General features: G+C 40.9%; 1 protein-coding gene across 7 annotated transcripts in view; it reads right to left on the bottom strand.

Annotated features, from left to right (window-relative positions):
• Positions 1–250: 250 nt before the first annotated feature.
• The window catches only part of KANK1 (KN motif and ankyrin repeat domains 1), a 122,611-nt gene continuing 98,872 nt past the window's right edge, over positions 251–23,989 (bottom strand). For 4 of the 7 annotated variants that reach the window (XM_017808251.1, XM_017808250.1, XM_017808253.1 and 1 more), the window contains 9 exons: positions 14,329–14,547; positions 13,389–13,497; positions 12,166–12,375; positions 10,447–10,534; positions 7,499–7,730; positions 4,742–4,884; positions 4,015–4,215; positions 1,733–1,831; positions 251–1,075 (listed from right to left, as the gene is read on the bottom strand). In XM_017808251.1, the coding sequence (XP_017663740.1) occupies positions 1,013–1,075; positions 1,733–1,831; positions 4,015–4,215; positions 4,742–4,884; positions 7,499–7,730; positions 10,447–10,534; positions 12,166–12,375; positions 13,389–13,497; positions 14,329–14,547 (1,364 nt within the window). In that variant the 3' untranslated portion in view covers positions 251–1,012. The remainder of the gene's footprint in view (positions 1,076–1,732; positions 1,832–4,014; positions 4,216–4,741; positions 4,885–7,498; positions 7,731–10,446; positions 10,535–12,165; positions 12,376–13,388; positions 13,498–14,328; positions 14,548–23,989) is intronic. The other 3 variants (XM_017808249.1, XM_017808252.1, XR_001873739.1) reach the window with 3 other exon arrangements.

Genomic DNA, 23,989 nt, shown 5'->3' with positions numbered 1-23,989 from the left:
TAATTTACCAATCTAGCTTGTTTTCCTGCTGAAGTTGAAGTGTGCAGCATTTCTGGATGAGCACAAATCACAAGTAAAACAGGAGAGGAGTAAAACAGCATAATGAAATTTTATTCTGAAAATATGGCAAGACTCTAAGGCACTTCAAACATTTCAATACTCATGACTAAAGTGAATGTGACAAGGTAATAGCATTCCATAAATACGCACTGAGAACTACGCTCAATTCCACTCAAGGGGAATATACAACTGGTACCTCTAATTTTATTCTCCAATAAATGTGTATGGAGCTTATAGACTGACACAGTTAATAAAAATATGGTAACAGGACATGTAATTCTTCATCTAGATTTTAATTATTAAGGAATATAAAATGTTGAAAATACTGTGCGAATTAATTTTATAGACACTAGTATCTTTTATATAAAAAGTTATACATTATCCCCAATTAGCAACAACTTATTTAGTGAACTTCAGACCTGACAAAAGGCTCTATCCCCAATACCTACCCACTCACCCACCAGCTCAAGATCCACGGAGCTGACTGTATAAGCAACTGCAACTTCTGAATTTCAAATAATTAAAAACATGAAAATCATGTTGGAATGAAATCTATGAAAAGTTTACTGTGATAAAGTCTAGGCACAGTAAATATATTTTAGAATGACTAAAAAGAAGCCACTGGGACACCCCTGCATGGATAGCTTTAGAAGTCTTAGGGCGCACATAACACAGGAGAGGATAATCTACAGCAAAGAAAAACAGGATTTATGCCAGTGTACAGAATGATGACTATGTGAGCAAAAGAACAGAAAGGTTCTCTGCTGAGCACTACTTAACTACAGGCTTACTTCAAGTTTACAGTTTTCTCTCTTTAGCACTAGATCTCTGCTTTCACTTTGCTGGTGAGTTCAGGCACAAGACAATTACATTCAGTATCTGTCTCAGTAAAACAGTAACATTTAGCAGCTTACAGATGGCATAGAGATTTTTTACAGATATTCATGCACTACTACTCAAACGTGGCTCTGTGGGTGGGACCAGGAGATGTCCTTCTGCTAAGCCTAGGAGTGCCCTAGAAAAGAAGAACAATTAATCAAAGACAAATTATTCCAGCCAGCTGCTAGTGAACACAACACTCAAAATTACTCTGTTCAATCCCTTGCCTTTAATTGTACAGATAAACCTTTTTTTGACTTTTTTTTTTTTTAATTTTAGGAAGAACAGTGCCAGCTATCATACAGCCTACAGGCACTAGAGTGCATGTTTTTTAGACATTGAAATACTTAGCAGCAGTTTATCAGAAGAGCGAGTCAGGGCTAGAGAAGGGGTAGGTAGTTGCCAGAACACCTAGGACAGCTCTAATGCCAGAAACAGCTATCTTTGGGTGACCAGGTCAATAATTAGCATTACAGTAATACAACAGCATCCTATCCACAAGGCAGTGTCAGTGAACCTTGCTAGTGAGCTATCTGTATCTCTAAATAAACGGGAGAGGAGGAGGAAGAGGAGGAGGAAGTATCCCTCAGCCAGGCTTCAACCTTCTGCAGTCAATCTGCATTTTAAAAAGTACAGTCCACTTACCAGCACAAAAATGATCCTGTGATTAAACTTGAAATTTCATGTGCTATACTGCTGTATAGCTACCAGGGGGTTAAGTTTTGTTTACATTTTACTATTATGTTCAGGAGCAGCAAGTTAAAACATAAACTACAGGAGGTTGTATACTAACCGGTGACTGGGTTTTGGAAAAGTTGACGTGCGCGTAAAGGAGAACTGCTATGTCCTTATGTCCGGCTTCCAGGGCTATTGAAAGTGCTGTGCTGCCATCCTGAGAGAAGAAAGGAAGAAACAGGAGAATTAGTGCTTGTATGCATTAACAGATCTCTTAAAAGTCCCATCAGCCCACAGAGAAGGGAAGTTATGAAGTGGAGGCCCTGGTGCTCATACAGACAGTTAGGTTAATTTAGAGTCTTGTTTCATTTCTTTTATTATAAGCCTTGCACTGCTGTTTTATGAGGTAGTCCAATTGTCAGAGGCCTAATAATTTCTCTCAATGAGTACTCTTGATTACTGCTGAGGAAGAATAAGCACACCATTATCATAATAACGTTACATGTAGTGCTGTGTAAGACCAGTGATTTCAAAAGATTGGGCTGTCTGAGAGAAACTACAATGTCAGTAACAAGTGGAAGAGAAGAAAAGGGAGGGATAAATGCTAATCAAATATAATGATAATTGCTCTATTACAGTGATAATTGTTGTGTTAGAGGTCCCATTAACACTAGGAGAATTTGCACTCATAATTCCAAATGTTCCTTAATGGAAGTCTAAATATAATTTCATGGTTAAATACTGTCACCTCAGTTTCTCAGAAGATATTATTGCTTTCAGAAACCACAGTTGTTGAGGGTGCTAGAAGCAAAACCTGGGTTTGCTGAAAGGATAATTTATTGATCTGCAGTTTTTCCTTTAGGCCATGTTTGGTCCAGGAAGAAGTAGATGTCAGGCATCCCCTGGCTTGCTGGTTGGCTCCCTGCCTGCCTTTTGGCTCTTGCACACAGAAGTTTCTACAATAATGCCCGTATTTGAAATATGCTCTCACAGGGATGGACCACATATTCCAGCCATGGCCATAGCTCTGGTATTGGTATTGGAGAGGTTGGCTCAAGTTTTTAAACTGTAAACCCTTTCTCCAGCACAGGACACAACAGACAGCATCCACATGGAAAATCTCCTTATGAGACTACAGGAGGCAATTATACATAAAACAGACAGGGAGCTAGAATAGCTGTCCACTACAATACAATATAATGCACCACAAATGCACAACACTCCACAGGCAACACAAGTGCTTAAAGAGAGATGCTGAATCACAGTCAGAATGGAACACATTAGTAGGATAATGCTCAGCTTACTACTGATCACGCAGACTGGAAAAGCCTCGCTGTGACATTCAGAATAGCTAGGAGAATGCTAAAACTCTCAAAATCTCACAGCACAGACAAGCCCATTATAAAATGAATAAGCAGCAGTCAAACTGCGCTTGGGAAAGAGTGTGAAACTGGCTACAGGAATACTTAAGTGTCATGTCCCCATAAAGATTTTTAAATTATTGACTTCATAACTAAGAGTGCTAACAGCATCCTGGCTGCAGTTATCTAGATTGCCCCAGAAGTGTTTGTTACACTGAAGTCTTCTTACATTTTCTCCTCAGGCCAGCTGTTACACACTGCTAGTACTATCAGACAGCTGAGCTGCCTCCTGCAGCAAGTCAGTGAATGAAGAGAAATGATGTCTCTGCCTCTCTGCAACAGAGTCAACAACCACCCACCCACTGCCCTCCAAAATCCCAAACCATTGCAGTGGGTAATGCAATAGGAAGAATGGAAAAGTACCCAAGAAATGTTGTTAACAGGAATACAGTACTGGCAAGAGATCAACTAAGTCAACATTTTCAAGCTTGAGAATTCTACAGATCAAATATTCTGCTGACAGTGTAGGCTGCGATGATCCTTGCAAACAAAAAATATACAAGTGTCTCACTTGGCACGGAAGTCACAGTCTGTATCTCTTTATTGTCAGGACAACAGAGCTTCATGACTGAGACCAAACCTGTACTCTAAAAGTCATTGTGTAGATACAGTGTGAACATCATATCAAGAGAACTGATATTTGCCACAGGCACAGAAAAGCAATACAGAAAGGCCTCAAAGTCACTAGATAAGGTCCTAACTGAAAATGGGAAAACTCCTGTGAAAGGGAGAAGGAATGTATGAAAGGAAGATATTTTACTATGAGATAACAAATACTTTTTTCTGTTCTGGCCACTAAATACCTATAGCTAACCACAGAAATGGCTACTAGGTAGGTCTGTTAGAAAAGTAAAAATACTACCCAAATAATCACAGCACTTACTACCATTAAGATTCATGTGGCTGGTACTTCAGCACTCTCTGAGTCAGAGATTCACCTAAGCAGATTTCAGTAGTACAGTCTGGAAAGGCAACTCACATTGTCCTCCAGGGTGCCATTACACCCAGGCTGAGCCAGCAGAAGTTTAACAATCTCCACATGTCCATGCTCACTAGCACACATCAGAGCTGTAGAGCCCTCATCATCCTGGATATTGACATCTGCACCACAGGCCAGCAAAGCTTTAACCATGTCTATCCGACCATGACTCACAGCTAGCATCAGTGCAGTCTGACCAGCCTGCATGAAGAGAAGAAGAAAACCCAAATAAATACAGACAATCACTGAAAAAGCATGAACACATTTTTTTGGCACTATGCTTCTTCTGGGGAAAAGAAATCGTTATCTTAAACAGTACTCTCAAGGCTTGGATTGCCATTATTTAAATACCTTTTATGCATCAAATATCCCACATTCACTTAGCTATTTATTGAATTAGTGAAAGATATCCAAACTATTTCCAGACATCTACAGTTCTTTGGAAGGAGCTAAATGCCACAGAATTTCTAAATGCCTCCTAAAATTCAGTAATAGTTCTTTCATATAATATTCAACCTTCATTTTTAGAAGAGGTCCAGACCTGAGGCTCAACTGTTCTTCCATGGCTTTGTTTTGTACACAGCAATCAAAAACATACACACAAAACCCACAGATGGTGAAAGTGAATGTGCGCAAAAGCTGAACTGAAGAGCAGGGATAGGAGCGTGGAAGGAAAGATAAAAGGTCACAGGAATGCAAACTGTGCTTCGTGAACCATTTGACTGACCTGGCTGGCTTTAGCATTCACGTCCCCACAGCTGAACAGTTCCTCCACTATCCTCATGTCCTTCTCCGCTTCCACAGCTGCAAGCGCAGCAAGCATGATGGGAGTATAACCAGCCTTGTTCTGATGATTTACGTTACAGACATCTGCAGAGGGATGACATAATTTCTTTGGAAAGCAAGAACCCAAAAAGCAGTAATTGTGCTAACCAACTGAATAAACTGTTAGTAGAGCAGCCTATAAAAAGAAAAAGCAGCAACTGCTTTCATAATGGAAGCAATTCAAGGGAAAGTGGAAAAATAAAAAATAAACAGGGGAGCTCTTGAGCCTGAGAAAGAAAAGAATTCTTTTCTACTATATGTATAACACAAGGGAGAGCACAAAGCCATTTTATATGTTATCATTTAGGGCTTTCTTTGTACATTTGTTTTTTCTTTTGTAAAAGCAAGTGGTCTGAAATCTGACATGGCCATCAGGGTCATGGTTCTGCCACCAGAAATACCATCAGGAGAGTCCTTAAGCTCTTCTCCTGAGGGCATCCACACTGCAAAACAAAAACGGTTCAGCAACATGGTCAGTTGAAAAGTTATTTCTCCTCAGCACAAACATTTTCCTGTAATTGGTGTTATTTTGAAAATCTGCAAGTGTACTTCAACATGTTTTAGAGTTGCCAAAAAAAGCCCTTTAAATTAAAGGCTGCTTCCAGTTCTACAGCGTATCTGACTGTGAACAAAACTACTCTGGGAACAAATACAGGCAAGCACTCTGACCGTGACAGCAACTGACAGGAGTTCTCCTTTTTGTTCAAATCTTACCTCCAGTCTCTCTCTGTTCCTAAAATTCTACAGAAGTTCATCAGAGCTTATTGGTTTACCAGGGAGCAGGGCTTTCAGTGTGCTTATCTTATTGAAAAGCAGGGACTCAGACTTACATAAACAGTATCTCTAGATTAGGGGTTAAATTGCACCACAGTTGCAGAAATGTTCCAAGAAATTCTACGGATTTATTGCCAAAGGATTTTCTTTTTCAGTGAAAAGAACATTTCAGAAGCATTACAAGTGCAGATGTAAGAAAATGCACATTTTTAATGTTTCATAGACATCAGTGATGTTACCTTACTACTTTTAGACATCACTTCCATGAAGCCACAGAACACTCTTGCTACACGCATTATATCATGAGTAATGAATAATTTTTAGAAGTGATGTGTTCCTACCCTGACTAGACTACTTCAGCAGAGTGTGTTTTCTGAGGTCACATTCCAGCTCCTTTTCTATATGGCTAATGAACAAAACTGTTCTCCTACTTGTCCTCTTGGTGACTCTGCTTGGTGATATGGAGGATTCTCTGATCTCGTTCTTTCTTCCCACCAAACACGCAGACACGGAGTCTTGGACCAACAGTCTGCCTGTGATATAACCACTGCAAAGCTGATCACAGTGACCATTCAGACACAGTCCAGAGGAAGACTGCTGAAACCTGAAGGAATCTGCCTGTTTGAAAACATTTTCCAAGTGCTGGCACAAGTAGTTCTCCCGCAGAGGAGTACCTGGCACTAGTCATGGTTGTTGTATTTTACAATTAACCCCTGGTGTCCACAGGCATACACTAGCTGCTGGAACCTACAGGAGGTCCTGACTTCCAGCAAGAGATGAGCATGTTTCTGCTACCCTGAGATACCTAGGGAAGGGAGGGGCAGTTCCCTCCCACCACCGCTGTGCTGCAGAGCCGGCCTGCTGCATTTCACTGTGCTCCTGACATTCCCTGAATTCCCCTGCCATGACTCATTCTTCCCAACAGGAAGAGGGCCTTCAAACAGGACCAGAGATTTCAAAGTGCTCACTTTGCTGCTGAGGAAATCTCTGCATGTGTGACAGATGTGCTGGGTTTTGAAATCTGGGATTTGTATCATTAATATCCTTGTTTATCTGGTGCTACCCTTCTGGATTTATGAATATTGCTTGGCTTACACTCCAGACATGTTATTGGCCCAGTTAACCTTTCACAATCAACTGTGACAGGTTTTATAACTAGTTTAGAGAAACCAACTTCACTCAGGGAGCAAAGAGGGAGCTTAAACAGATCACATCCTGCCTAGGACCATTTCCAGTGTGATACCTTCTGCTGGCTGCCATCTGGCACATTGCATGTGGGGAGCAGATGCTCTGGAGTCTCTCCTTGGTCACTACCCTCTCTGCAAGGGGATTGAGAAAAGGAAGCAACAACAAAAGCAACCACATGAAGCATCATCACATTGCTTATGGATCAGGAAAATGCTCTTCTGTGACAGAATGCCATACTGCTCCAGTTTCTCAGAAAGGCAGCAGAGATGTGTCAAGGTGGTGGCCAAAAAAAGGTTTTGCATCGCTTTAGTAAGATAAAACTAGACTGGTCTGAGTGTTTAAGATGGATGTTTATACCTCAATGAATCTTCCTCCTCCAGCACCCTACACCCGACTGAGCAGCAGCTGCACTGCCTCCAGAGAAAACTAGTGATAGAGGCTGGTATTGCTGAGCTTGGAACTACAGTCCAAAATTCAGGGATCTAACTGTAAGTCTCAGACACCAGCCAATTCTGTATAATTTACCTGAGTGTTTTTATAACTTTTTCAAGAAACATCATCTCAAAAGCTAGTGCTAGAAACAAAGATTCCAGATTACTCAAGTGAGCCACCATATAACTGTTAACAGTTAAAACTTTTCAGTTTCACCTATGAGAATTGCCAAAACCAATAATAATTAAAAAAAAAATAAGCAAACCTGTTAACCTACTTGCATCCAGAAGAAGCTTTACAATTTCAAAGTTAGAATGTGAGACACTGTAATGCAGAGCTGTGTTTCCATTTCCATCTGCCATATTGATGATATGTCTGAGGACAGCAGGAGAAATCTCTTCAAAAGCAGTTATGTAGTCTCCAACCATTTCAGGGACAGCAGACTTCTGACTTGAGACACGAAACCACTCATGCTGGATGGTATTTAAACAAAACCTCTGCCAAAACCAAAACAGAAAAATTTACATATGGGCAATCTGTTTAAAGGATTTTCCATCCCACAAGTCAACAATGCAGGTCAAGCCTTTTTTAGTCCAATGTGGGAAGAAAGCATTCAGCTCACAAACAAGATGACAGACTGAAGCTTCCCCTCTGACTAAAGCCTTCTTTAAAACCAATTGTTTACTTCCTCTCACTTCACTTGATTTTCAGGAATTCTTCCCCTCTGAGGACATGGATGAGATTACTCCCAGAATTAATCTCATCCTCTCAGAATTATTGGTTATCAAATGCTGGTGAACAGAAAAAAGACTTGGAGTAACCATTTCGATCAAATACTTAACTAAGTTTATGAATCACTAATAAACACAAGACGGAGAACAGGGAAAATGCACATTTCTGACTGGACTTAAAACAACAGCATGCTAAGTCAATTAGGCCCAGTTTTGAGGCACAAATTATCAAATGCCTCAAGTATATGAGAACTGGCTGGACAGCAGTTCTGCAGGAGAAGAGCTGGGTATTACAAGCTGAACCGAAGACAACAACATCATAGTGTAATGAAAAAGGCAAATACTGTTTTGGGGTGAATAAACATATTTATAGCTTGCACAGCATTTGATGCAGTCTCTTCTCTGCCTATTGCTGTGAAGGCAACAGCTGGACTACTTTGTCTGGTCTGATCACTGAATGACACAAAAGATTTGGCTAAAACAATTTCAAAGGCGAACAGCAAGAATGATAAGAAGTCAAGGAAATCTGACCTATGGGACAGACAGGAAGGACTGGAGATGCTGTGCTGAAAGAACTGCTGGGGAAGGGAACCCTGTAACATTTTCACAGGCAAAAAACTGTTGCAGTAAGAAAAGAAAGAACCTGTTCTTCACCTGAAGGATGGCTGGCTGTTGTAGCAAGAGATTTTAGCTGCAATGAGAAGATGCAGGCTACACATTCAGGATAAACTTTCACATTGGTATTGACTAGGGGTGAAGGAGTATGAGCCTCTTAGGTCAGGACTTATCTGTTGGGAAAAATGTAGGTAGAGCAGATCTTGCTGTGAGCCAAGGAGGCTTCCACAGTCACCACCAGCTATGACTTTGAGAGGCAGTTTCTGTAACGTGGAAGGACCACCATATCCTCTTCATAACCCCCCACGTGCAAGGTGGCCAGTAAATTCAAGGACAGTTTTACAGAGAAGACACTCAGAAAGCTTATCTAGCCTCTAGGGAAAACGCTGCAGTAGCTCTAGAGGTGGTGCGTGTCCGGTAAAGGGAGAATATTCTACATACATCAGTACTACATATATAACTGTACTACAGAAACACATTTACAGAATGAAAACTGACAAGGTCCAACTATTTGAGTTGGATCACATGTATTGTGAACACACAGAATTGAACAAAAAAGTGGTCATAAAGCAACACAATATAATTTTTTTTAATTTTAAGCGCTACTGAGTGCAAAATACCATTAAGAAATTATTTTTAGTCACAGCATCACACACATTATTAAGTAAATAGCACAATTCTTTTTATTCATGTAATCCATCACATTCCAAAATAAGCAATCCACAGCTCTTCCTGGTGTAATCAGAAGCCATAAGAGCTGAGTATGCTGGAAGAGGTTGGGACAACTTATATAGATCCTTAGCTGTACTGACATTTAATCTGTTTGGACAAGACTCCTTTATCAGCAGACAGACAGAGAACAAGAGCTGATGAGTCTGTAGTTTCCACCTACAAAGCACTACTTGTGCTGGAAGACACTTTAAGCACAAGAAAGAAAAACGTAAATTCAAATTACACTTCCAAGGCAGAGATCATCATGTAGTTATGCCATTTTTGACACTTACAGCTCCAACAGGGCCTAAAGCATTTGTTGTTTGAATGCCTAAACTACTCCTGAAGGACAGATACATGATTAAAAACTGTCACAACTGTATTGAACAACCTTTCAAAACATTCCTTGGACCACAAATGTCAGAACTGGACACAGACAATACTACTGTGTCATGCACACAACATAACTGTCTTTAAGAAGCTGCAGATGCTCTACAGTAGAGGAGATCAGTGGGTTGTTGCCTTTTACATCACCACACAACTGTAAGAAATGCAAAATTCAGTTTCATATCACTAAGCAGTGTTCCTTTGCTTTCAGATCGCCCTCACAAGGCAGTATAGGCAATTCCTATATGAGGCAAATACAATTTTTTTCCTGAGAATGCATATTAACAATGAATACTCCTTACTCTCTGCAGCACTGATAAAACCACCAGTGCAGTTCAGACAAACAAGACCCCTGTGCTTAGAAGGAGGCAGATCACCACAGTTTCAGAACAGACTATGAGCTTTTGTCATAGGAAGTAACAGTGTTCTTATGGCATATAGTCTCCTAATGTGAGGCCTAAGAGCTGCCCACAGCAGTGCTAAAGCGACACTTACAAAAATAACACAGGAATACACAGATGTGTTGAAACTGCACTTTCACGTTACTATTTTTATGTGTGTGCCTTGCGTGACAACACCCAAGTGCACAAAGCACAAGTACATTCTCTGGACAAAAGTCTCCTGATAGAAAGAGCTTTGTGACCGTTGCAGGAAAGATGAAATCCTCTTCTGCTTACCCACTGCAATGCTGGTCCTGCAAAACCACAAGTTATCCTTCCCTCAAGTTTTCTATTGCATTTCAGAGAGAATTTTGTCCTGTATTGCTTACCACATCTTTGTTGGTTAATGTCTTGGGGTCATCAATGTTGTTTCTCAGCAAGTGACAGGCAGAAAGCATCTTTTCACTTAGCTCGTATCTGAGGGAGACAGCAACATATACTGCATGTTTCAATTTTTCTCTTAACGTTTCAGCATAGAAACATTTATCTTTCTGAAAGTTCTCTGGGAATTAATGTTTCCAGGCAAGCAATCTGCCATACAGAAGCCACTCTGGCAGCTCTTCGCTACTCATAGTAGTGCTGAAAATAAGGTCTGTGCCTGTCCCACATGTCACTGTGGCCAACCATCTCTGGCTATAACCTGCAGAGACGATGATGGCAGAATTTTTTAGGAAAATTCTCCCAGAAAGCAGAGCAACTACGACACTCTGTGTGTAAGGTGGGCATTTTAGCCCTCCTGGGTTACACGCCAGCTGCTAGTGCTTCCAGAGCAATGAAATGCTCCGCCGCAGCATGGACCATGTCCATGCGTAGCCATGTGCCCTGTTCCTTCCCCTCAAAGGGCATTGCCAGGGCAGTCAGCTTGCAGAGAACATGTTCCTCAAGTACACATGGCTATCTAAGCTGTCCTGCTACTCCTCTTCACAACCACCCCCTGCTAGGATAAATGTAAATTAGAGAGCTCTTTTGAGAAACTGCCCATCTTTCTATGCCACCTGTAAAGTAACAAGCTATCCTACAGTACTGTATAAAGCAAGCTCAGAGCACTTCAAAAGACACAGCTCCAGGGCCTCCAAGCTCTTAATTATTAATTTCTGCATCTCTTTTATTTAGCAGCTGACTGCATCTCTTTTATTTAGCAGCTGACAATTACAGAGAACTTGATGTTAAGCTACACCTTCAGTGAAACATGACATTAATTTTGTTTTAGCTCTTTTACTGTTATTATTCCATCTACATAATTTTCCAAGGTAGCACACTTGTAAACCAGTGCAAAACCATTACCTATAAAATATCCCTTCTCTGTCTATGTTTATACTTCCTTTTACCATTTACTAATGAAGAATCAGCAAAAATTCGTGACAATAGTTTGCTTTCCGTATACCAAAACAGAAAAGCCTTGTCTGTCAAATCCTATCTTACACAGTCCATTACCAGCAATTTGAAAAGTAGCTTAAGACATGAAATGCTGAAGAAGTGTGTGATAGTGACCTTAGAAGTACAGTACAGTATGCGATCTCACATGAAGCATATGATCTGAGGGCTGGACAATGTCCTTGCTTCTGTACCCCATCCTCTTACTGAGCAGTACCAGCCACGGCTGAGATGCCGTGGAAGGTGCAAATGCAAGATGTACTCCCAGCAGGCTGCTGACCTGGTGTGCATGGCTCCAGACTCATTTCCTTGTTCATTTTACAGACCAGGCCATTCACAAGGCATTGCCAGCTCCCAAACAAGTGCCATTTGTGTCCCGGAAGAGCCTCTGCTGGGTGAGCCACCTGGGTCTCACCGTTAATGGACCATTTAAAGTCAATGGGATCAGCTGCTGCAAAGGACACCCTCTGACACCTTCTCCCTGCTCACACATGGCTGTTTTGCCATGAAACTGCCTCTGACTATCCACTTGAGCAGGAGGGAAGTGGGCAGCAGTCAACCAATGATGGGGCTGATGCTTTCTCCACCAGTATGAGCAGAGCCCACTGCTTACCCCATGCCACGAGGCAGCAGTGACCTCCTTAGAGGCACTCTGGAGGGGGCGAGCAGCCTACCTCTCTCGGATTTCCACCTCCTCGGCCTCACACTCTGGGAGAGGACTGTCCTTCTCTGCCCCCACAGCACAGACCTCTGCAGTGTGTGGGGTGGGCTGCTTCTCCTCTGTGTGCTGGTCACAGGGGTACTCGTGGCCCTCGCACTCCTCCTCTGAATCTGAGGAGGAGCTCTCCTCTGAGCTGGAGTCATCGCTGGATGTGGTCTCGTACCTGTGGGAAAAATGGGCGGGGGCGCTTGCTCAGTGCCATTCAGCAGTGGACGGTACCTGCTTGCACTGGTGCAAGTGGAAAAATGTCTTGCAAAGGCTTAGTCCTCCTGTTTTCCACTCAGAGACCTTTTCTACTCACTGAACTCAGTGTCAAGGCTAACTGATAACTGTCATTAGTATGTACACAGTGTGTAATGAAAGAAGAACAACCTTTTTTAAACAAAAGTCTTAACAGTCTGTCAGACATTGTCTTATCCCCAAAATGAAATTACTTTGTTCAGAGTAAATTGTGTTGTTGCCTTACTAGTCAGATATAAGCAGAAGATAACAAACCTGTGGTAACACTCCCCCACTATAAGTAATGATACTTTTAGTCAATATGTATGAAATTAAGTAATTGGAATATTTAGGCTATATACTGCACAAAACATTTGTACTAAAGAAAAACTAATCTGAGGAAAGGGCTAGAAAAGCTATATAAAACAATTTGATGAAACCATTTTCAAGTTCTTTGCAACATTCTGCAAGGGCAAGGTATTTTAAAAGATGAAAATTTTCCATACTGTTTTCTGTATTTGTGTAGTAAAGTTTCTGTATTTATCTAACACAAAGCCCAAAAAATTAATTTTTGGGCAATGCCATCTCTTGCTGTATTGTTTAATTTTACAGTGTTGTGCTTGTCAGCTGCCAAACATATTTACAAGTTTTTCTTAATAAAGCATTGCCTGAAGAATGTCCCCATGGCTGAACTCATTTCATTTTCCTGAGTTAAATTTGGCAGCAATCTCATGTACAGGTACTTGAGACTGATGCCATATATCACTTGAATGCACAAGAGGATTAAGAGGAGCTCAGCTGTCTCGTTCTTCCTTCTGATACCTACACTCAGTAGATGCACCTCAGCCTGAAGGACAGGCCAAAGCTATGCATGTGCTCCTGGGTTCTTCCTGTCCTACCCGCTGTGAAAGCAGTACAGTGCTATAGTGACAGATGTTTTGGAGACAGGTCTCTTACCCGCCATTAATGCCAACAAACTGCAGGTTCTTCTTGGTGTTGCTCAAATCCTTCTTCCCATCCCTTTTCTTCATGATAGATTTAAGCGTGTTTTCATTATTGGTACATACTGTTAAAGAGGGAGACAAAGCACACATATTAGTACAAATCTGTAGCCAGCTTTGCAGCAGCTTTAGACAATTTTTCATAACAAACAGCTCTCTGTTTAATTTATCAACTGAATCTGAGTTTTCCAATATTTTTTACATGGTGTGAGATGCATATTGGAAATATCAAAGAACAGTTCCAAAATCAACTCTGGAAACCAGTGTAGCCTAGATTTCCCATCTTCCAACATGCTGTTAATCTTTATGATGCTTTAGAAAACTTTAAGAAAAGATATGAGCTTTTTGTTTTTCTTCGCTATTTGTGAAAAACTTCTAATGCTGAAATGGGTTACTCTGCTCTATTAAGAAAATCTTAATTCTTGGTGTCAGAGAGCAGCAGCTCTTTGCCAGAATGAATGCATTAGTACAGACAGCACATTTAAACAATACAGAAAGCATATTTAACAATAAACTATTCAACAGGGTAGGGAGGTTCAATCAAGGCTGGTCTTTTAGATTTTAGTATTCATTGAAACAACTTTTAAAGCAATCTCTAAGCGTAAGACAGGTAAAACATTCATACAAATTTAAGTATTTAAAAAAATAATTATTAACCCATTCTCTTTCAGTACATTTTTCTTATGAAGATGCTAAATGATATTTCACTGATGCTACAATCTGCCATTTAAAATCTAACCACTATCTGCAGACACAGGGTCTCAAATTGTGACTTTCCCTGTAGCTGCATCTTTTCCTGCTTTTACATTTTTGGTAATACTGAAAAGCTTTTTAAACTGTATTTCATACTCAGACTCCACCAGAATGATGAAAGGTGAATGTGAGTCAGTTATTACCATAAAGGCCTGAGGCAAGCTGGTCATCTGTCAGGTTAATTGGAGCAAGAGTTTTATCCTGAGAAGAAAATGACTTCCTTCCCCGAACAGTTTCCACCAAGGGAGTCTTCCTCTCCTCCTGAGCAGGTACAATGTCCTGCTCCAATTTCAGTGTTCGCAAATTTGAAGTTAAGTGGGTGTTTGCAAGTTGACCATGTGGGATGTACTCCAAAGTAGCACCTGCCAGAGAAGACAGTAAGCATCATGGAGGAGTCAGACCAAAGTACTTCTGCCAATATTGTGATCAACAGGCAGAAAAAACCCCAAACTGGAAAAGAAAGGGCACTCCTTGTGCTTTAAAACACTCTTTTCTAAGGACCTGACATGGAAAAGACCACGATTGCTTTCAGGAAATGCAAAAAAAAAGCTGTGAGTTCTTCTTTTGGTGAAAATATACAATACAAGGAAAAACTATAAAGATATGGGCTTTAAAATGCATGAAAGGAATGGTGCTTCCTTTTCCTTCTCATTCAGTATCAACAATGACCCCAGCTCCTGCCACCCTTGCTCAGGGTGGGCTCACTGAGCTGCTCCTCACTGACATGCCTGAAGAGCACAGCACATTCACAGCTCCTCTGCATGGTCTTTCTCCAAGAGCAGTAAGCTTTTTATTGCAGTTGTTTATTAGGGAATGTAATTTTCCATGAAACCCGAAATTTTTCAGGAAATTTTCCTTTTTGCCATCACTCTGACTAATTCTGAAACATATATGCTTAACCAAGTTACTGAGACAACTGCAATAAACTCACAACCACTACATGTCTTTCTTTCCTTTTTTTTCACAGGATTGTACTGAGCTAGTAGTTGTATTTAAATCAAATTCCAAATGTTTGGGTTATATTTTTTTCCCCTTGCTGATTTGCTGGCATTCGCTCATTTTTTCCTTTTGTGTATTTAAAAGGCAGCGCTAATTACGCACAGACTTTTACAGATTCCCCTGGAGCTCCTCCAGCTGTGCTATTACAAATGCTCTACAAATCTGCACAAATGCTTTTGTTTGTGGAACACACTGGGGTTTTTTTTTACACACATATTCCTTCCTAAGTGATCTTGTTAGCATTCAATCACATGTGCCTCCATATTTTTCTGCCTTTGTATTTATCAAGAATTAAGCCACAGCCTCCACATTGGCATCCACTTGAATGACACTGTACAGTGTGCTAACCTACTGCAGTAAGGTAAATTCCAAACCTTAATTTTTAGAAACACAGCTACATCTTTGTCTAGTAAGCTGTTCTTGCTAGACTGCCTTTCCCACTTCTTACTTCACCTCAGTAATTTTTTTCCTATTGAAGTTGATTTTTCCAAACATTGTCACTTCCCAGCAGCTTCCTCCCAGTTGCTCCCATTCCCAGCCAAGTCTTTGAGTTCCCAGCTGAGTCTGGGAACATGCATTTCCCAAACTACCTTCTCCAGAAGTGAGACCTATTGCAAACTTCCACCATAGCTTATAGCTCCTCCAAGCTACAGTGGGAAGCCGTCTGCAGGGAAAGGCACACAGCAGGGTATCAACAGCCATATATCACCACAGGTATAGTCAAAAAGCTTCTACTTAAGTGGGAATAGGGGGTGGTGTTTGTGTGTGTTGAAGGCGACAGCTGCCCCAGGGCCCCCTGGGGAGGAGCAACTCTTCTAGAGACACCTCTGTGCACTTGGGACAAAATGGACACACATATGAAGCAAGAGGGGAATCCCTTGTTCCCCCACCTCTCCCCATTTTGCAACTGACTTTGGTTGGGTCTCTTCCCAACAGTAAGCATCATCCCTTATCCAACAGCCAAGGAGAAGAGGGCTGCCAAGGTGGTGGAGCCCCAAGCCAAACCCAAGGATTTTTAAATTCCCTTAGCTGAAAAACAAGGGAACTGTCTCTCCCTCCACTTGCTTGGAATGATGACAGCTACAATGAAAGAGTACCAAACACAGTAACCATGTCCAGCTGTAGCTGGTGGTGGGGCTGCCCAGGGTGGTTTTACCAGGTCACCCCTTCTGCTCCAGCCTTGCCTCCAAGGACGTGGGAAGGAGCAGAGGAAACCTGCTCTGAAGCATAAGGGATATGCAAAGCTTCCAAAGGTGCCCAGGTTTGCTTTCAGCAGAACTCTCTGCACCCTCTGTCATGCATCACAGTTCTCCTACAAAAGCAGCTGTGACAACTGTGGCAGGTCAGGTGGGCTTGTGTGTGCCAGAGCTGAGGGCAGCTGGCAGGACTCCAGCAGGACAGAGTGGGGCTCCACCCTGAGGTAAACCAACAGCATCTTGGTGTGCCCTGTCATACCCCCAAAGCATGAATTTCCCCAGGTGTCTCCCTCCTGCCCTGGGATACACGGAGGGTGGAGCTGCAGGGTAGGACAGAGAGAAAGGAGAGGGACAGTAGCAGCCTTCTCTCCCCGGACTCGCAGCCTCTCTATTAGCTAAACCTGCCACCAATGCAACAAGACCCCTGTAGGTCCCCTCCTCTGGTTCATGCATCAGTGGCGGAGGGGCACCACACTGAGTTCAGGATCTAGGGCATGACATCTATGCCTTCCAATAAAAAAGAAAAGGGGTCCTTCTCAGCTGGACAAAAGAGGATGACATCAAGGCTTGAGGGCAAGCAGACAACAAGTGTGCATTAGATAAACCGGTCAGTGCTCTCATTGTCCCAGCAATGCTGTTACTCTACATTTACTTCATCCACAGTACCCAACGATGAGGGAAAGAGAGCTTTGGGCCCAACTCAGCACTAAAACTGCAAGCCTTTAATTAGCATTTAATGTTAGCTCCCAGGCCTTCCCCTTTTCAAAACAGCCAACGTAAAGATGCTTGGAGAGCACCGACCAAGGCCAATCACTCAGAAAAAAAGATGAAGGAAGGAGTTGCACCATTCAACCTTACAGTCAATGATGTAATAGACTAATCTACTGCTATGCAAACCATAAAGCTGAATGAGCCAAGTTCCCTCTTCCTCCAACAGGACTGCAGGGTTGCTGTTGGGGCTGGAGGCACCTCTCCAGAGGGGAAACAAAACCCTGGCTGAAGATTACCATTAGTCTACACAGATCTTAAAACAGACTCTTCCTCTCACCTCACAGAAGTCTAAAGTATGCTTGAGCAGAATCCTTCTCCAGGTCACAGTCCAAATCAGCCAACAAGTTCAATGCTTAGCTAGACACTGCCTCCAGACAGAGCCTATTGGAAAGACTTGCCCTGCTGCTTTTCCTTAGTCTACTGTTGTGGGCAAATACTGCAAACTTGACTCATACTGCAAGTTTCTGAGTACTGATATAGCATAGCTAACTACAGCATGGAGCTGCCAAGAATTTATGAATGTATTTTGCAACATAGCAGGGGATCTTGGAAAATTTCAGGAGTAATTTAGAGGCAGAAGTATGACAAAACAAAAAACTTATATACTTCAACTGCTCATGAACACTTACACAGAAAGATGGTTTCATCAGTTTCAGAGGGAAAAAAGTGACTGAAGCATCTTCAGTGGTTTGAGGGAATAAGAGCACCTGGTTTTAATTTTTTAGAAGGAACCTCCTCTCATCAATCACTTGTGCTTCTTTTGAAAATCTCACCAATTTAAACCAGGGTGACTGCAAAACTACTATAGAGCAGGAGCAGATTACCATGCCATTTCTAGTACATATAAAATCTGTTTATTGTTATTAAGATGCAATTTCCCTTCCTAACTGCAGATCTTTCTTCCCATTTATGATAGCATAAGCTGGTTCAGGGAACTCATTTGGATTCCCTGGAATTTCTGATGAATTCATGGTAACAGAAGTCTGGCCTTTACCTACTTTTGAAGATTTCCATTTAGACTGATGGAATCAAATCTAAATATTATTATAAAACCAATTTAGTTTGACAATACTTTCATACCACTGGAAATCACAAGAAGTGCAAACAAGGCCAGGGAATTAAACAGCCTCAGGATGAGAATCTAGTTCTCTGGCTGAAGCATCACAGGCTTCTAGCTTAAAAGAGAGCAACAGGTTACTGCCTATGTAGTAACTGCACAAAGATTTCATTTTTAACCTGTTGATCAGTGCAAGCATTTATTTCCATAATATATTTATAATGATCAATGATAAAAGTTATACATTCCCCAGAGAGTGCAGGGAATAAAGGAAGTGTATAAATATTGTCTGGAGCACTTACAGCAAGGAAATACTTCTCTTTCACACTGCATGATTTCTCCATGCTGGCAATAAGCTACTTAGGAAATTATTGTAACTGAAGAACCCAAAGTCTTCTCCAGTGGTTTTAAATCTTATTTTGCTTTATGCTTAAAAAGTTATTGTTGCATAAAAATAATTTTAATTCACTTTCCATTTGGTATACAAATCAGAACTATTTAAGAAAAAGCCCATTCTACTAAGGTAAATAAAAAGGCAGAGATGAACAAACATGTTACATTTAAACATTTACAATGATTTATAGTAACCCATCCAACTGATAAAAATGTTACCTTCAGAAGACGTAGTTTCATTTTAAAAGGTACTTTTGAGCCATTCCTGGTTAAAAGTCAGCCAGTTTAAAATTTCAGAACAAAAACCTGCCACGGATGTGCTTTTTATACAATAAACTGGCAGAAAGCAGAGTCACCCAGGGCCCAGGCATAGGCAAATGCTGAACTACCATTTGGCTCCAGGGAAAACACTCCTTCTAACAGGATGAGGGCACCTTTGAGAGGACTGCAAGAACAATCTCATTTTCACTCTCACTTTAACTGTTTTTTCTGTGTTGAGAAGCTGCTTTCCATCCCCAAATTATATTGTGAATCCAGTTTGTTGAAACTATAAGTTAAAACTAATTCCTTTAGCTGGACCAAAAAAAAAAAAAAATCACACATTGGTGAAGCAGCAAATAATCTTATTTATGAAATGCTGTCTTTCCCAAGACAACTGTGTGTGAAGCTTCGTGAAAGCCATCCTTCATTTCCCTGATGAGTGGTGGATCAAAGTACCCCATGATGCACAGCAGGAAGGTCATCTCAGAGTACTTCTTTCTTTCTCATTCATGAGAATTTGATCTTCTCAGATGATGCTTTATTGTTGCTGAAATATGACAACGCTTCCTTGGAAAAACGTGAATCTCCTTTTATTAAATATTCATAGATGTGCCTGTTACCATGGGAGTTGAACTCTAAACAAAGCTCAGTGCCTGATCATTATGAACCTGTGCCACAGCATAGGGAGGGAACTGGGGTTTTATCTAATAGCCTAGCAGGCTGCAGCTTGGCACTCTCTCAGCAGCAATAGATTTGAAGGGAAAAATAATTTATACTGTGGCAAATTATGCTATTTATTGACTGAAGCAGAAATGAGGGGATAGAGCAGCTTTCAGATTCAAACTCTGCATTTAGTGCTGCCACAGAATGAAAACAGCAAATATTGTAAGGACAATAGTAGTAAGTTTCTACTTACTACATGACCAGGGGAGGTATGTGAAATGTCTGTAAGGAGGTTTATGGAGTTTAATTTGAATAATTCCTTTATAGGACAATGACTGATCAGGTCTCTGCTTCTCTTCTGGTATAACTGTATGGATATTTAAAACCAAAAAAACCCTGCTAAACACCTTGGCTCCTAATATGGAGGTTGCTACCATTTTTAACAACATATCCTTTTAAGCTTTCCATGTTGTCACAACTAGCAGGTCAAGAGATACCACCCCACTATTTGAAGAAAGCAGAGGCACTGCATTCTCCAAGATGCCAACTGGACACATGTAAATAAACAGTACTCATTTGGCACACAGGTGGGACCATCTGTATGGCTGTTTTGTATCATGCACTACCTTCCAGGGAATATGGAAAATGCTTCATGCCAGTCACCTTCTTCCCACCAGACAGATGGATAGATCCTGTTTGTTACATGAAAAAACACATCTGTACAGAAACTTCAACTGGTGATTTAAGGCGTGCATCTGTGGCAGAGTTGAAGCTGAGGGCTTCCTTCACTTGCATAGATGCAGACAACCAGTGTGATTTGTAGCAGCCCACAGCTTTACTGGATCCACCAACATGCCTGCACCATATCAGCCCTGCCTCCCGAGCCTGAGGCAAGCCCCAGGTTTTCAACTCCAATAGTGTGGTCCATGCTGCCAGGAGAGGAGCTACCAATCCATCAAGCTACACAGTCTTTGAGAGAAAGAACTGCCAAACAGAAGAGCTGTAAAGAAAAAAAACCAACTTTGTCCAATTTCCTGCATTACAAATGACAACATAGAGACAACCATAGCCACAATACTTAATTAGTCCTACACAGCAATTTTGGACAACCAGAGGCTTCTCAGACCACCATCAGTCCTTTGGTCTTTTCATTGTCCCTCAGCCTGCCTCCCCCACCCTGGCTGAAACTTAAGTCTTAAAAACTTTGGAAGATCTTTCCACCAGATGGCACATCAAGATTTCCTAACCCTTGAGGCTTTCTGATACCATTTGTTTCCCACTTCCTTTCACTCCCTCAAATATTAACTCAAGAAGTTGCCTCCTTCCTCATGATGATTAACTAGTGTAATGTTTCCACTGAGGTGCTCAGTCAGCAACCATAAAACTGATATCCAGAGAGCACTGAGGCAAAATAACTATGCATTTTCAGGTCAAATATGCTCAAATAATTTTTCAGGGCAATGGTAGATAAGTTGTTTTTAAATACCATCCTTGAAAACTCCTTGACAGTGAAAGACATTTATCTACAAGACTTGTGAAAAGTTCATGTAATTAACAGCCCTACAAGTGACAGTAGGCCTCTGGCTGGTATTTTGCAAAACACATCACATGCACATTCAAATGCAACATTCTGAAACTTCTTTAAAAATCCATGCAACAAACAGAAAAGCTGAATGCACTCGCCTCTCTTAGTCATCCTATATGCTGTCTGGTCTAAGAATAGGGATCAGTTAGCACCTAGGTTTGTGGCCCACATCCAGCTGGACACACAGGCTGCCAATGCATTCTAACATGACTTTGCAGAGTGGAAATCATCTTGTCTGGCCAGTGGGTTTGATTTCCCTGAGGTCACTAGGGCTTCTGAAAGACAGTGCATATGTAAATACAAGTTGCCTAATTACAGAAGTGAAAGTGATTATTTTGCAACAAGCAAAATACTAATTGCTAATGGACTTGTTTCAGAGATCATCTCAGAGGTCACAGGTGTCTAGAAACAAAAACTGCCAACCCATGTCCTGCTCAGCAGGCTCCAGCTCTCCTGCCTACATCTCCATCACCTGCCACAAGCTGTGTCAGAGGGTGTGAGATGGCAGAGGCCCCTGCAGCACACCCTCTCCCCAGCACTAACAGAAAGAAAAAACTGTAAAGCTGAGAATTTGATTGATGGTCCACCTCAGAAGTGGAACAGACCACTAAGCCATTAACACAGCAAACTAGTACCGAAATCACATGCCTCAAAGCCAGCTCAAGTATTTTTGCCCTAAAAGGAACTGGCATCTAAGAGATGCTTCCTAAGGATGATCTTTGAATAAAACATTAATGCTACTGATGCTAATTGGAAACTAGACACTTCTGCCTCTATTTTGAGCCTGTTTTTCTAAGAAAATGAAGCTTGTGAGATCACACTTCTCTCAATAACTTAAACTTGATTGCTTATTTTAGCCAAACCAGAATAGAGACTCAGCGCTCTGAAAGATTTTTTGTTTATAGAAGCTTTACGGAAATCAGCCTGAGATGCCAGGCCTGGAGAAAGGGCATTGGCTTAGTTCCCATGAGACACCTGAAAAGCTACATCCAAGAGACCTAAATGTGAGGAAAGACTTATTAAGAGCTCACAACCTATCACGAGATACTGATGCATGGGGAAAAAAAAAGGCTTTATTAGTTCCAGTGTTTACAGATCATTTAAGTTAGTGCTTCATTCAGCAAAAATCCTGCTACAGAAATATGTAACACATGATCTGTAAAACCACAGGAACAGGCAGCAGGACCAGCAGATAAATGTAGTAAAGACAATATTTTCAAGATTAATAGAAAGAGATGGGGTAACATTTCAGGCTTAAGACCTCTTTTCCACTCCAATTCTCCATGGGTCTAAACTGTTAGAGCCTAGTGCTTGATTTATGTATGCAATGCAGGCATATAGTTCTCACCAGGGACTAAAAATAAAGAAATTTTACACTCAGCATCCACAGCTAAAGATAATGGCATTACAAGTTAAAATAAAATTATTCCGGAATAATTTTATCAAGAATGCGAAATCTGAATCCAACTACAAACATTTTTAGTAAAATATGATCCATTGCTCCACCTGTGTCTAAATACTTTCAAGTCCCTAGACTACACATCTGATACTGTGCAGTAAAAGTTGGGAATGGAATTATGGAGTTACAGCTAGTGATAATTCTGGTTCATGGTTTTACAGACACTTTTGGTGTCTGCTAGATACCCTTACTATTATATCACTACTTGTAAGAAGACCAAAATACAAAGTGCATACCAGAAAGATAATAATATTACATATACGGTGTCATACTGCATGTGTGCAGACAGAATATAATACATTTTCTTTACCACTACACTAGTGTTGCTTATTGCTTTACTATGGGAAGCCAAACCTTTTACTTCAGCTCATTTAATGGATGGTTCTATTTAGTACATGTACTGAAAAGAATCAGATTTACCAACCTGCATTTCAACAAAAATAGGTAATTTTTAAGACAGTAAATAAGCTGCAAGAGCTTTATATAGCTGTGGATTAGCCAATAATATTATGCTGACATTAAATGGTATTTACTCAGGGTTTTTTTCCCAATTCAGCATCCACAATACAAATGAATTTGCACTAGTTTTTCCCATTCCCTTAACCTCTTGTTTCAGTCACTGTATGGCAGGACCAAGAAGGTAGTATCTAACAGTCACTGCTAAGTATTACATAGTGGTTTCCAGCAAGCCACTGTTTATAAATTTAATAGTAATGTGATTGGCTTCACCAATAAGATACTAGAAAAAATTGGCTAATATTTAAACTAGACTATCAGACACACTAATAATAATAATAATTTAAGAAGTAATCAACTTTACCCCAGGGAATAAAGAATCCCTCAAACTAATTGTCTATATTTTAAAATTAATAAATAAAAAGTAAGGAGTATTTAAATCTCAATTCTCGCCTTTCTTCAGTATCACCAAAACCTTCAGCAGTAATTATGCCCTTCAAACATGAGGCTGTAATTAGGGATTACGACAAACAGTTACTGGAACAGAGAAGATGCAAGATGTGGTTTCTGTGAAGTGCTCTGGAGTTACCTATTATAAAGCAATCAGCCCTGCTGGCTGGAATGGGGAAAGCACCCCATAGCTTGCTCTGAGCAGCACAAGGAGCAAATGAAAGAAACACTACGGAAATGTCTGTGGAAGCAAGTAATTTTGATAGAGACACTGTATATGACTTTCAACTCTGTCAAATTTGACACTAAAGTTTTTAAAAATTGCATGCCAAGTTTAAAATTCCAAACCCACAAGCATTAACCTCAAATACTCTTAAAGTTATAAAATGAAGTCAACACCTTGCAGGGTGATTAAACCCTTCATAGTTTTAGGCACCACTCTTGCATACTCAGAGCCATGGCACCATCATTAAGACCTTCAGAGTCTGCTGGACTGGGAAAGATAAAGCCGCTG

The sequence above is a fragment of the Lepidothrix coronata genome, unplaced genomic scaffold, assembly GCF_001604755.1.
Source record: "Lepidothrix coronata isolate B3197 unplaced genomic scaffold, Lepidothrix_coronata-1.0 Scaffold22, whole genome shotgun sequence".
NCBI classification, from domain to species: Eukaryota; Metazoa; Chordata; class Aves; order Passeriformes; family Pipridae; genus Lepidothrix; species Lepidothrix coronata.
The sequence above is the reverse complement of the archived record's forward strand: the minus strand, read 5'-3'. Positions and strand labels throughout refer to the sequence as shown.